This window comes from Vicugna pacos, chromosome 34, assembly GCF_048564905.1.
Source record: "Vicugna pacos chromosome 34, VicPac4, whole genome shotgun sequence".
Classification (NCBI taxonomy): Eukaryota; Metazoa; Chordata; class Mammalia; order Artiodactyla; family Camelidae; genus Vicugna; species Vicugna pacos.
In genome coordinates this window covers 21,216,140-21,231,111 of record NC_133020.1, presented here as the reverse complement: position 1 = coordinate 21,231,111, position 14,972 = coordinate 21,216,140, and the positions used below count along the sequence as shown (strand labels likewise).

The following is a 14,972-nucleotide window of genomic DNA, read 5'->3' as shown; positions in this document are numbered from 1 at the left end:
ATGCAGCCTTTCTTCCAGGTAAAAACTTACCAGCTTTTCTTTCAGAGAGGATTTTTTGAGCTCTGCAGGGTCCCCGCATTCTCAGAGGCCTGTGCAAAGCAACTAGAGGGTGGAGAGCTTCGCTTGCACAAAGTGCAGGGGCATTTTTGTCGTCCAGGAAGAAGGTCCAAGTCACAAACACCACAAAGCGGAGGCGGCGGCGCTTCCTCGCGAGCCAGATGCTCAGTCACTGAGGCAAGAACCCTGGGAGTGAGCGCCAGGGACGCCTCACACCTGTGACTCAGTCTGAGAAATAAATCGGGGGGGGGGCACAGGACACCGCCACCTTAAGTCACTGGCAGGAACGGCACACACGCGGGCTGGACCTGTGGAGTGCTATAAATCGCGCCTCACACGAGCGCTGAGGAGGGTCTCACTCACGTGGCCAAGGGGCCTGGCCCTGCTGAGCTCACGTGACCACCCAGCCTGCCAAGCGCGGCTCGGAGCCACGAGGTGCTGGCTTCCGCTTCCCTCTGTCGCCTGAGAATCAGCCCAGGTCAGAAAGCTTCAGGAGAAACAGTCACCTGCCACCACGGATGCTTCCTGAAGGCGGCCGACTCCCACACGCTGGCCCTGGGGAGGGGTCTCTCTTGTTGCCCGGGTGGTGCCGGTCACAGCATCGGCAATGCCAGGAGAGGTTCAGAGAAGAAGACGAACTTCTTCTGCCGCAGGAAGACGGAGTTACTGGGACTGTGGGTTACTCGTGCAGCGAGAGGAAGGTCGCTGCGTTCAGGGAGGGGCGAGTCCTGCAACCGGGAGCGTCTCAGGATCCCGCGAATATTCCAGGACTGTAGCACAACCCTCCCAGCATCACCGACGCTGTCCTTCCTAAACACTGCTTTTTACTTATCGGTTTCCACAATCACTTCAAGAGCTGGGGGCTGGTGGAGAAAAGCAGGAACCTCAGCTAGCAGCATTTTGGGAAGAAAGGTTTCTGTTTTAACATCTTAAGTCTGTTTTGAAAGGGACGACTCCAGGTGTGCGCCAGTGGGAGGACGGTAGCCTGGGGAAGCTGCGGGGGGCCCACTCAGGCAGGACACCTTACATGGTTGGTTAAGGGTGCACATTTGTTTTTGTTTTTAAAATTAAAAAAAATTTTTTTGTGGGGGAGAGGTAATTAGGTTTATTTTATTTTTCATTTATTTTTAATGGAGGTTCTGGGGATTGAACCCAGGACCTCGTGCATGCTGAGCACGTGCTCTATCCCTGAGCTGCACCCTCTGCCACTGCCCTTCACTGAACACACCCGCGTGCCAGGCAGGGGGCCAACAGCACTGAATGCGTTATTCCATTTAACCCTCACAAGAACCTTTGCTGTGGGCTTTATTACTGCCATCTACCAAACAAGGACCCCGACGCGTCAGGAGAGGTTAAGTGACTCGTGGGAAGCTACACAGCCGCCAGGCTGGATTCAAATCGGGTCTTAAGGCAAAGCATGTTACTCACCCCCAAACTAAAGGCCATAGAACAGTGCGACTGCCGTACAGGGGACACAGGAGAAGACGTCTTGTCAGTCTCCCAGGTGGGACGTAGTATTACATGGTGAGGAAGGCGGCAGCCAGCAGGCACGGACGGGCACAGACGTGAAGGTGGAGCCCCGCACCAGCAAGGCACGGCCCCGGACTGGGTCACAGAATAACGTCACCCGCACCGCGCCAGCAGGGCGGCATCATGGGAACTTTTACCACTTCTATTTAGCAAACCTGTAAACTTACTTATTTTCCGTTCAGATTAAAATAAGAATCAGATGTCCTATCCAACCTCTGCTTCCTCCTTTTATCCTGGGAGCTCAATCCTTGGCAGTTCATACAGAGTTCATACAGTCTTGACTTACAAAATACAAAAATAAACATTCAGAAAGCCCTTTTAAAAAAAAAACAAACCAGAGACACGTGGAGCGGCAGGGATGCGCTGCACAAGGCGTCGCGCCGCCCGGGGACACGGGGCTCTGTCTCTTCTTCCAAGCGCAGGTGGCCATTTGCTCCACTCTGTCTTACAAGGGCCGCTTGACTAAATCCTTTCAAAGGAAGTTTCAATGACTCAATTGCTTTGACAGGGAATTCTTGATAAAATTCGAGGTGTTTTTCTCAGGAAAAATTCCTCAACATATAGGAGACTAAACTTTTGGGGACAAAAAGGCAGAACGCTCAGGGATGTAGCCTGCATCTCTCTTTCGCTGTTGGTTACAGTCTTTCCGGGCCACAGAAATACCTGGGGACTTCAACGTCACAGCTCCAAATGCTCTTTCTGGACCGTTATCCGCGCACTGCACTAGACGCTAATAACAGCAACGAGCAGTTATCGAGCGCGTGCAATTCCCGGGAGTAACGGAGTCAACGTAACAAGGACAAGGGGACAGCAAAGGCCGTAACAGCACGGAGGACTCGCTGGAGGGGGCTCTGCACGAAGCATTTCACGTACACTAGCTTATTAATCCTTCCAACGGCCTGTGAAGTAGGCACTGCTAATAAACCCACTTTTATAAAGAAACTGGGGCTCAGAGACTGTCACCTTCCCAAGGCCACGGTGGGTGGAGGAAGCCAGAGTCCAAATCTGCCCCCGACAGCCCGTGAAGAAAAGGAAGCGCAGAGACTAAGTGCCCGCCGGCCCCAGGTCCCGGCAGCCCCTAGATGCTGGTGTCGGGTCTGCTCCCAAGCCCACGCCCGTAACCGGGAGGCGCCACCACTTCTCAGGAAGCGGCCCGGCCCCACCCGGCTCCGCACGTCCATGCTCCTCTTCCCATCTGAGGCCTGACGGCGTCTTGTTTACTTATTTATTTTTTAACTTTACTTCTTAATGGCGGTATGAGGGACTGAACCCGGGACCTGGTGCGTGCTCAGCACGCGCTCCACTACTGAGCTGTCCCCTCCCCCGTGACTGCATCTCGAAGGCTCATTCCTAGCCTGCGTGTGTGGTGTCTTACAGAAGTTTTACACACAAAACATTATTTACATTCTTAACTTTGAGGAGGTAAATCAATCATCAATTCCGAAAGTTTGAAATTTTGTTAAGGAAACGTGTTCTCTGTGGAATTAGCAAGGAAATTGGGCAGCAAGTCAAGAAGAGCAATGTTTCGGGGTCACGCATGCATTTCTTTAGGTAAAACCCTTATAAGGATATTTACAGCACATTTTAGAAGATTTGAAATTGTATCACAGAAACTCCAGCTGTGGCGAGCTCCCGCAATTACACCTTGTTAAACCAATGACTGCCAGTATTTTAGCACAATAACGGAAAAAATCAATACTGTGACAGCTGAAAAGAACAAAACCAGCCGCATGTGCACACCTGCCAGGAGTGGCTCTCCTGTGGAAGACGAGAAAGGAGAGCAGAGACTGGGGAGCCGGTCCGTGTGGAGTCCTGCTCCTTCCTCAGCCTCCTGGCGGCGTCACCGTGGGGCTCGTCTGCTGTGACACCCGCGGGTTCCCTCCGACAGGCTGGGGAAAGGGTGCCCCACCCAAGCGAACCCTGTTCCTTGTGTGCGGGCGGCGGGGCCTCCTGCTGGGGTGCGACGAGAGGCTGTGTTCTCCCCGCACAGAAAAGGCAGCTTGTTTCAGGGGAGACTGGTGAGCGCCACTCCACCAGCGAGTGGCCGCCCAGGCCCCACGATGACGGGTGACGCCCCTCGGAGGGTGCAGGGCAGATGAAGAGAACGGGCACACGGGCCTTCCCAGCTTGAGCTCTGCCTGGCACGCAACACTCCGACCCACGGAGCTTCCGAGCTGGCACTGTGTCTCTCGACTTCTTTCGCGCCCTCAGGAGACAGTCACGTGGGAGGCTTCCTGCCGTCAGTGTCCACGCCTTCCCACAACTTACCTCGTCCTCCCTCCTGGCTGTGTGCGCCAGTGAGAGGTCTACACAGCACTCTGAGGAGGGTTAGCACCAAGACACAGGCTTCTCAGGGACACAGGCGGTGAGTCCAGGGGGCGCGAGGCCACGGGTACGTGTGCACCGAGTGATCATCATTATCACTCTGCCTGGGGAGAGGGCCTCCTCGGTCAGACCTCCAGGGCATCAGATCAAAGGGTGACACTGACACAGCTGGGCTGTGTTTTCCAGCCAACTGGTCTGGAAAGGAGGGTCCAGACAGTGTCCTGGCAAGTGTTTAACACAGCAGCGCTCCATAAACGAGCGGAAAAGGATTCTTCAGGCCAACCTGCAGGAAAGGCTTCTTCGCCTTCTTCACTTCTCTTTACTTCCAGGTCAGTGTGGGCGCAACGTCCAAGCCCTGGGGGAGGCCCAGGGAGGCCCCGGGGAAATGTGCCTGACCCTGAGAGTTCAGAGCATTCTTCTAAAGACAGAGACTGAAGGATTCAGTCCACAATACAGGTTTTTTTTTTTTAATTTTAAGACTGTGTATTATTAATTATCATAAAAGTACATCCCCAAACCTACTGGCAGAGTATCTGATTTTTCTCTTTCCAGTTTGATGCAAGTCACTGTGAACCTCACCAGGACACTGTAAAATCATGCTGGATAGGGTAGTTTATAAATAAAGTAACAACAGGAGAAACTCAGCTGTATGCCCTGGAAGTCCTCCCAGCGGTGCATAAAGGTGACTATTAGCGCAGAACAGGAAACAAGCACAAAGGCATGAAACCGAACCCCGCCACGGCAGAAGCACCGCACACACGGGCGTCAGCGGGAACGAGAAAGCAGAGGGCACACGGCAGGGTTTAATGGGTTACAGAGACACAAGACGTGAGGATGACCGTGGGAAGGAAAGAAGTGAAGGCAAGCAGAGAACACGTGTGTGTGGTTAAGGAAAGCTGTTTCTCACCGTTCTGAACAAAATGGCTGAACTAAGCACATCTGGCTGGCTATGCCCATATACCCTCCTCCTCATCCTAGGGAGGCATGGCCACGGGCCCCAGGGCAGCATGGGAACGAAAAAGAGCCGGTTAGTATTCGGAACAGACAGGAGCATCACGCGGCAGCAGAAGACGCGCCCCCCACCCCCAGCCCGCCTCACACCCGGTCCCGATTGGCCGCCGGCCGGCCGCTGCCCCCCCGCCCCGCGCCCTCCAGGACGCTGGCTCTGCCCAGGGCTGGAGCTGGGCACCAGGGTCACCTCGGAGGCTCTTCTCTATCGTCTGCCTTTGCCTCAACCTCCCCCACTTCTGCTTGCCTCCCACGACTCCCAGGCATCCGATTCCTCGCATTCATTAACAAAATCCGTTCCGAGGGAGAGACCCAGTACTTGACCTGCGTACCCTGGCACACGTTTAATTCCAGGTACAAAGAGGCAGGCCGAGAAAGCAAAACGCCTTCCTGGCAGGGGAAGCTGCTGACCCCGGCCGACAGCTCTCCCTCTGGCCGGCATTAGCGCTTGCGCTGTTGCCCCTCTAATGGAAGGCTCAGCAAATGTCATCACACCGCGACATCCCTTCTGAATCCTAGAGAATACTGCATTTCTGGTCGTACTGCTGCTTCCATCTGCAGTACTTCTCCTCCTCCTCCTCAGACACAGCCACGCTGTCACTTAGAGGAGACGCGGCGGGGGGGCTCCCCTGGACTCTTCAGTCATATGGATGCAATTACTTAACTATGATTCTTCTCTCTCAGCTCTACATTTTAAGGTTGAGCGTGATGGAGATGTTGAAATCTGATTTTTGACAATGGGACATGAGGTAATCTGTTCACCACTCCCCCTCATCCATCATATTCAAGATCTTGGGAGCGTTCCCTTCTTCCAAAAAACTGGAGTTGAAAACGGTTCCCTTTGGGCATCAGTGCCTCTTTGGCACTGATGAGACGCTGAAGGCAACAATTTAACAATGACCCAACCTGGAGGGAACCACCAAGGAAATGGAACGAAGAGACTAAGTTCCAGTCTCCACGTTTCACAGGTGATGAGCAGAGATGTTTAAATTTGCGATTAAACAGCAGGAACCTCTACGCTGAGGTGCGTGTGCCTCGCGGAGCTCACGAGGGAAGCTCTGCTCTCTACTAAGGCACTGTTCCTTCAGTAAGAGAAGCAGGACTGTCACAAACTCAGTATCTCTGAGAAGATTAAACTTTTTCTCATCTCAATTCAAGGATTCTTTATCGACCTCAAATCTTTCGAGTATTTCCTCTTAAAATACTCAGAATCATCCACTACCTTCCTATATAGGAACTGATTCTGTGTTTAGAAAATAACAGAAGAGTTTTCAGAAGCTGATCATTTTCATTTTTCTAACTTACGCCCCAGAAGCTGTAACATGCTAGTACAAAATACACGTAAATAAAAGCACACTGGTTTTCACGAAACGCTCAAGAGCAGTCTTACCTGGTCCGGGGAGGGTTTATGGTTGGCTTGGCTGGAAGGGGAGGGCTTGAAGTGGTCGTCCTCGTAACTGTCGGCCATCAGCTTCATGCGATTTTGTGTCTAGGAGGAAACGATTCGTAAGGTTAAATTTTGATAAAATCACTACGATGTGCTGTAAAGCAACAAGCGCCTTAGGGACGTCATAACAGATGAAGTGAATCCTGCCTGAAATAAATTAAACGTCGAATTTCTGAGGATACTGGGGGGAAAAGTTTAGGCACTGTTGGGGACTGAACTGTGTCCCCTCAAAATTCCTGTGGAAGCCCTAACCCCAATGTGACTGTCTCTGGAGATGGTCTTCAGGAGATTCAAGGTGAAGAGAGGTCTCAAGGACGTGGCCTCGTAAGACGCGGGAGAGGGAGGTCACTCTCTGTCTGCCGGGGGAGGACACAGTAAGGAGGAGGCTTCTGCAAGCACAGAAGAAGGCTCTCACCAGGAACCGAATCAGCCGGCGCCTTGACCGTGCACTTCCCAGCCCTGTAACGGTGAGAAACAAAGGTCTGCGTGGAAGCCACTCAGTCCGTGGTCATTCTGCTACAACAGCCCAAGACAGGCTGAGGCAGGCACCTCGACTGGTATGGGGATTTTGGAGGGGGATGGAATCCCCCCAAACTGAGCACTTTATGTAGTTTGTTTTTATTTTTTAAAATAAAGACTGGATCATACCACACACAGGTTAGAACTCTGTTAACTCTGTTTATCCACTTCATGATACAGGGGCCCCATTTTTCCATGTCAGCAAAAGAATTACTCATCCTTTTAACCAACTATTCCATTCTGGGGGGATGTTATACAATATACAGACTATAAATATTGGGGGGATAGTTAGCATTATCTGTAAATGGAATGATTAGCTACCTAGAAAATTCGAGAGAACCAACTGGAAAACTGTTCTAACTTAACAGTCAAGTTCAGGAAGGTGATCAGGGAGAGGCGACACATGAACATTCAACAGCCTTTCTTTACACCGTCAATAAACGATTCGGGTTTTGAAAAGGAGTCGGAGACTCTGAAATCCTGCTCTTCAACCCAAGACCAGAAGAGGATTAGCATCCTGTTGCTTCTTCTCCATGTTCACCAAAACGGAGGACTGGGCGGTGATTCTGTGCAGCTGGCTAATCAGAGCCCCAGATGAATGTGACACAGACACCGACAACACATTCTAGAGCGTTCACTTTGCAGAGCAAGCACTTCAGAAAATGCAGGGTACGCTACGCATAGAACCAAACAGCGACACTGTTCAACTCTGCAGTTCTAAAAGCACTAAAAATACATTTGCTATTATATGACCCGAGAAACGTTCACTGTAGCTAATCTAAAAGACACAAAGAAAAAAAGGAAAATCACTGCAAATGCGTCCCACCAGCGGGAATCACTGTTAACATTCAGCTGCACCTGTTCAGCCTCCTCCCCTATGAACACAAAAAGCAGCATGCTTCTCCGACTTCTTCTCTAACGCTTCTCTATTTCTGCTGCAACAGGCATCCCGAAACTGCTCCAGCTCACAGCACATTGTAGACCTGGTAGGGCATGTCGTCTCTTTCTGCCAGCTCTGCTCCGTCAGAATTTGATTGGGTATCTTTGATGCATTTTCTTCTTGAGATGAATTTTCCATGTTTTGTCTAGCTCCATAAAAAGTTTATAGAGACTTTTCTTTGGTGGTCCCCCCCCGCCCCCACAATGATGCCCAAGCAAGGGCTTTGCAGCCAAGCTGCCTGGACCCGGATTCCGGTGCTGGTAGACGTGAGCATCTAAGCTGGGCAAGCGGCTCAAGCGCTCCGAGTCTGTTTCCTCACCTTTAAACTAAGCGTAGCAATACCTCCTCCCCGTAAGGCTGCGGTGAGGTTAACCCGCTGAGTTAATACGAGGTGTGTCTTAGAATAAGTGCCCGGCGTGAAATCAGTACCCAGCAAAGCTGAGCTGTCACCACCGCTGTGAGCCTCTCTTCTCATGTCATTACGTATTATTCTAAAACCTAATTTTAATTGGCTGCCTGGTATCCAGCCGAATGGGTGTTTGACGAGCCCTGCACTGTTGGGCATCTGGGCTCCTTACATTTTTACCTGATACCCCACACACATTTCTAAGCAAATTCTTCCCTCGAGTGTGTAACCACAGCAAAGTAAGTATTTATCAACAAATTGTTTCTGATATCAAACTTCTCTTTTCTGAGATGACTTACAGCGACCTTGAAAACAGCTGTAGGGCAGTGTTTCTCACGTCACGCGGTACCGCGTGACCAGTGAGAGTCTTCTGCAAAGCAGCTCTTGGGAAGGGGGAAGGAGAGGGCAAAGGGGTGCACCCAGGAAGCCAGCAGCACCCTGCACGTCAGAGCAGCATCCTCGCCGCCGACCGTAGCAGGACCACGCGGCAGAGGTCCACGTGGACAGTCCTCACCTTGGAGCGTGACACACAGCCGCAACACCCGATGCCCAGGGCGAGTTTAAACCTTATAAAGAGGCCCAATAAAGCACCGCAAGTCCACTTGCAAGGCAGAATGTATCTCCAGTATTTCTCAGGAATGAGAATGAAAATCTCGCAGAAGAACTGATCACAGGAGACAGGTAAGACCCACGGTTACTTATCGGACCCACGGAAGTGAACGAAGAAACAGTCGTAACAACTTACTTCACCGTTTCCAAAAGACAAGAGGCTTATCAGTGTTTAGTTAGGGTTCCCGGGCCTGACGTTCAGAGATCTGGTGCGAAGGCAGCTCCCTGCAGAGCCGAGAGATCGAGCGCTGAGTCCCTGACAGCGCACAGGGCGTTCGACGGACGTTCTCCAGACCCTGCAACCGCGCTCTGCTCCCGAGGAGCTCCTGTTCTAAGCTCTTCCAGGACGAGGCCAGCAGGCAGAAGGAGCAAGCCCTTCACGTCTCACTGACATGGAAGGCACCTTATATCCAAATGTGTTCCCTCTCGGACCACGCCATGTGCAGAGAGCTCAGCTCCCTCGGTCCCATGACAAAGAGTAAGAGCGTTCGAAGAAAGGAGGGAGGAAAAAAAAGACAGGAAGAAACTTGCTGAAGTGAACGTTCTTAGCTGTAAGCGTGCATCTGTATCTACAGGGACACGTACCGTCCCAGAAGCAAAGGAGTTTGCCCTTTATTCCGCTCATCTTTTCTTCTCAGACTGAGATGTCGATGGCCAGACAACGTGGTACACAGACTACATTTCACAGAAAAACGCTTAGTCAAGCTAAGACACAGTGTGTGTTGGTTATCCGAACCCAGGTATTACAAGAAAAGGTTTTAATTCTGATCAGAGGTATCTGGTGGTTCACTCATCTTCACTTTTCGGTTTGGGATAACACTATTAGCCTCTCTAGAGAAGCTTCAGAAATAATGATACTTAGAAATATTCTGAGATGTTTTAGAAAACATCATAAATAAACCTTAACCTTACTAATTAGGGTTATTTCATTACTAATTATCTTTAAGAGAGCATTAAGATGATTTCTGCCTCCATTTGTTAGACCTTGGAAATAACTTTATTACAGTGAATACTAACTAAACTTTAATTTGCTGTATTGGCATTGGATAAACAAAATAGCATTATCTCTAATTAATCCAGGTTGGGGGGGGGGTCAGATTCAGTGCTGGTGATGAATTGAACCAAATTTCAAGAAATTACTTTGAGCTTTATTCTAAACTTCATTTCATGAAAAAAAAATCAATTGGCCATTAATTTCTCTTGAGTTGTTCATGTTACACACACTTGACTGCCGAGCATCTTTCCTGCTGGGGAAGTGCGTTTCCCGCCGCCCAGGCAGCTCTGGGAAGGGCTGACGGGAGCCGCGCAGGAGGAAGCGGACGGAAACAGGACCAGAACGAATAACCGAATGAGCCCCAGCGCGGTCGCGTCAGACCCCCCTCACCTCCTGCTCTATCTTCTCAACTTTTATCTCTGTTGTGTGTGCAAGACCCACAACAGAAACGTTTGTTTTCAACGGACTTTGTTTCGATTTTTAAATAGACGAGTTGGGTGGTTTAATTTCAGTCCTGATCAGGACTAAAACGTGGAGGGAACAGCCATCCCGTGCACCCTTAACGTGGTAGCAGACTCTGCGTCCTTCTGACACGGCGCTGCTCTCAGGGTCTGGCAAATAAGCACTAAGCTCATCTTGCACGTTTCCTGCCTCAGGTCCGGAAGTGGCCACTTCACCAAGGAGCTCACTCATTCAGGGGAGCCCAGCGGGCGCTGGGTGCTGGGTGCTGGGTGCTGCTAGAGTATTACTACTTCCTGGCTGTTTCAGTTGCAGGCTGGGAAAACTTTTTTTTTTAAAGAGGGAGAAGAATTAAGAATAAACGGTAATATTTTCAATTTAGATTTAAGATTTTAGATCTGAATCTTAAAGTTTTCATTTAACTCTTCGATTTTATACTTTATGTCTTTTTTCTATTATGCTGAAAAACCTAGGTTCCTAATAATGATGACATACTTACTTTTTATTTGCTTTATCCATTAACATAATTCTTTAAAAATACCAGTATCATATAGTTACCATTAATAGCTTTCGGGATAAACTTTATCATCTCTTTGCATTATTTTTTCTTCTCGTCGGCGTGTATCTTGCTGAGAACGTACAGAGAAACACCTGTACTATACGAGACATCAGCTGAAATGATCCCCTGCTCTGCGTGGCCACCTCAACAATTTAATAAGTAACTAGATTCGTTTGTTTCGGTTTGTTTTCAAAATTCAAGAACTGCTTCCCCCATTTCTGGTCTACTTTTAGTTTTGATTACGTAAAACATCCATATAATTCTAGAGTCAAACTATGTAACTAGCTACTTTCAGAGAAGACTTGCTTCCAAGCCTGTCTTCTCCATCCTACTCCCTTCCTCTTTTCACAGGAAATTTCTGGGATCAATGTCTAACTTACCTTTAAACTGGTCTTTATGTGACTGTAAGCAAACATGTGCTCTCACAACAATTCACGCCTTTACCCACTTTTCTTACCTACAAGTACAGGATTAAATACACTACTCTGCAGGCTGCTTTTTCATTTAACAATGTATTCTCGGAACTACAGTCAATATCTTGCAGTAATCTTTAACGAAAACGATTATGAAAATGAATATATGTGTGCATATGTATGACTGAAACCCTATGCTGTACGCCAGAAATTGACACACTGTTAACTGACTGTACTTCAATAAAAAATGACGAAACTCTCAAAAAACCCCAACATATTCGAGAAGTCACTCCGTGTCAGTGGAGATGGTTCTCGCGCCTTCGTGCGGCTGCACAGCGCTCCGCTGTGGATGGACGGCAACTGCTTGAACCCGTGCGTGTGCCCCTGTCGGACGGCGGGGTTTTCTCTAAGCTACTGCGACAACAAACACTGTCATAAACACTACAGTAGCCCACGCTGAAGTAACTTGTATATGTGTTATTTTGAAATTCTGAAGATGTATCTTTGGGACAGATTCCTAGAAGTGAAGCTTCTGGGTCAAAAGGTGAAAACACAGATAAACAGTTTTGCCAGACGCTGCCGAAGCCCCCCCACAGGAGGTGTGCACTTTGCACTCCCGCCAGGACGGTGCCGAGTGCGGGAAGCGTGCAGCCCTGCCCCCTGAGCACGCTGCTGAACTCCTGCTTTTGGCCGAAGGGCACCTCCGTTTGCCTGTATCTCAGTCTGAGTGAGGCTGAGAGTCTGCTCACGTTTAAAGACCGTCCACACGTCTTCCCTGTGATCTTCTGTTCACACCTTTCAGCCGCCCTCCACCCCCCGTGACGCTGTTTGCTTCTCAAATCTTAGGAACGCTCTTTTTCAGGGATATTTATTCGCCCTCTGTGACATGAGCTGCAATTCTCTTCTGTAGTCTGGCCTCGCCTTAACTTCCAGAGCCCACGCTCTCAACGACGGCTCTAACCTGCATCCACTGTCCTGCCTTAACCTTTATACTTTCTCTCTTTAGTTATTTTAAAATCTTTGAAGAAACATATTGCTTCTCCAGGATCTCAAGTCTTCAGAGAAGTAGGTTACATCTTCCTCTCGGCGGGCTGACTGTGAGCACGTCTTCGGGGGACTTCTGTCTCTCCACGGGAATACTGCGTGTCGGGGTTGCTGAAGGACCCCAGGGGAGACACTGCGACTGCCTCTTCTGGGCTCGAATGGCGCATCGATTCTTACACTACTGCTTCAGGCGGGAGCTTCCCACGTCAGGTGGTAGCACGCCCTTCTACTCAAAACCTGCTGGAGGGGCAGGCTCCTGAGTTCTGACATCTCCCAGGGGACGCGGGTCCTTCCCCGGGCCGCGTTCTTGCTCACGTACCAGCGGTAAAGGTTTGGCTGAGTCATCCGTCTTGCTGTCCCTCGTGTGGCACTCGTCTGACTGCCCTGTCCCACGGCAGGGGTTCAGTTCCCCTCCCCGGTTCACGTCATCCTACGGTCCCAGCTCCCTTCCCTGTGCAGACACTAAAACCCAGCCTGAGTCTAACTGGTCCTGACTGGTGATAATGCCCAGGGCAGCTGCTGCATCTCTGCCTTCCAGTCCCTCTTCGCTTTCGACACCCGCCGATCCTCCTCCCTCTCAGTGAGCGCCGTCTCGCACCGTGAACTCTGAGAGGCGGTCAAAGCTGATCTAGTACCTTAGGTTTGGAACAAAAGCATTGCGGTGCCATCGGGACCCTCCGTCAGACTCTAATAATGTGTCTCCATATCTTTTCTTCCCATGGATGGAGAGCCCGTGCGGCTGGGAACAGAAACTCACTCGCCCACGTGTTAACGCAGTTCCCGTAAAACCGCGGCGTGTGAGGTCCTTCACATACGCCTGTCAAATTCAAGAACCCAGTCTCCTCGGCTGGTTCATTTGGGACTGTACTGTATTGTTTTTCTAGCAATGAGCTTCGTATTTTGCAAGACTTTTCTACGAAATGACCTTTATTTAAATAATGTACTTTTCCACTTGTATTAATTAAAAATAGATACACTTACCAAACAGAGTTGCTCATAACGGTGAGAAAGCCAGCGTGACCACAATGAGCTAACCTCAGCCAAAAGGAAAGAAAACGGACCTTCCAGCTAAACAGCGGAGTCTTATCTCAAATAAAAACAACTGCTATTGTTACATCAGCTTCGAAAAGGACCCTGGGATCCAGGAGCTCTGGTTGACAAGCATTTATTAAGTTTTTTCCTTTGATTTCCTCACATGAGAAAGAGAAACTTTGATTGTAGATGTTCAGGTATTTATTTTGGTGCCCAGTGGGTTTTCTTTTTTTCTTAAAGCTTCATGTAATTTTCTTCTCTTATCTCAAGGGTACAGTGGACACACCACCATTTATGGTATTAAACTTACAGGGTATCTGCTCTTTCAACATTTTCTGTATTTCCTACCCAAACTCTACTTTTCTTCCCTCTTTTGGTGGAAAGCAAAGAAACACACCCCCCACACCGCCCCCAAAGTTTCAGTTTGCCTTTTTTTTTTCAAAGGAGCCTAGGTTTCTCCGTCTCATTATGATCATTCCTTAATTCTTAGCGAGGTCTGTGTGGGATTCCCAGCTTCTCTGACACAGACACACGATACAGCCGAGGGATTTTCCAGCAGAGGCCATGGATTTCCCTGAGCTGCAGACGGCCCTTCCAGCTGCCAGAAGGCACGTATCAGCCTCACCAGGTACCCTGATGTTCACGTACGACTAACACTTTCTGGGTGCCACGCAGGCTTTAACTCTGAACTTGGGAGGAGAGCAGCCTGCATTCTCTCTCTCTTCCTACAAATATTAACGTGAGGATGAAAATATATGCAGCGTTTAAAACAGAAAATACTTGATAAGAATTTCTATGCTATTCCTAAGTCTTGAGAGCGGTCCTGTTCCTGGCAAAGCCGTGGTGTGTGAACTCGGACCCAGAACCACAAAGCCACCAAGCTCTGGGAATGCAGTGTCTTGTAGGCCAACCTGCTCACGCTGACCCAGACCAACGCCTGACATGAGGCTGCGTGAGACCAGCTGTGCTGGACACTCAGCTCCTGACCACGGCCTGACTTCCAGCACGTACGCCTCACCCTCGCAGTAAACCGAAAGTAACCCTGTTCAGTTCTAATGCTGTAAAGATCACTTCTGCCAGCTGCATCTGCCCTCGAAGGAAACAGAAGTCCTACATTCTGCAAAAGAGGCAGAATGTTTCAGGACTATTAGCCGGATCCAGGGAGACCCATAATCACGGCTAAGGAAATAGGGAAGCACAGATGTTTGCTGTTGTTCTAGAAGCCAGTGAGCAGGCCGGGGTCCGAGAGCGTCTGCCAGCATTCAGGCTGTGGATTACACTCTCTGGGTGGCTAGTACACAGTAATTTTACAGATACAGAGGCCATGAAAGAGAGAAGTGACACTAAATGCCTTTACAAGTGACAGAAAAGACAGACCCCCCCCCTTCTTTTTTAAATCTCAGATGGTACAATTATTAATGGTGTTGGATATCTTTTTTGTTTGCTTACCTGCCGTATGTATCTTCTTTTGTGAACTGTCTGTTCAAACATTTTGCCCATTTTTAATTGGGTCGTTTACTTCTTTTACTGTTGGGTTGTATTCAAGTCTTATAAAGACACGCAATTTACATTTCAAAAAAACTCTTGGATAGTGTTAACCACAAGTTAACAAAATCATTTGCTTAAGGAC

The 14,972-nt window shown here is 49.4% G+C and overlaps 2 protein-coding genes across 8 annotated transcripts in view; one reads left to right on the top strand and one right to left on the bottom strand.

Annotated features, from left to right (window-relative positions):
- The window catches only part of FBXL14 (F-box and leucine rich repeat protein 14), a 429,592-nt gene that overhangs the window by 92,819 nt on the left and 321,801 nt on the right, over positions 1-14,972 (top strand). The window lies entirely within an intron of this gene.
- ERC1 (ELKS/RAB6-interacting/CAST family member 1) overlaps positions 1-14,972 on the bottom strand; it is a 294,829-nt gene that overhangs the window by 34,889 nt on the left and 244,968 nt on the right. For all 7 annotated transcript variants that reach the window (XM_072954473.1, XM_072954472.1, XM_072954475.1 and 4 more), the window contains one exon: positions 6,311-6,409. In XM_072954473.1, coding sequence (XP_072810574.1) covers positions 6,311-6,409 — 99 coding nt within the window. The remainder of the gene's footprint in view (positions 1-6,310; positions 6,410-14,972) is intronic.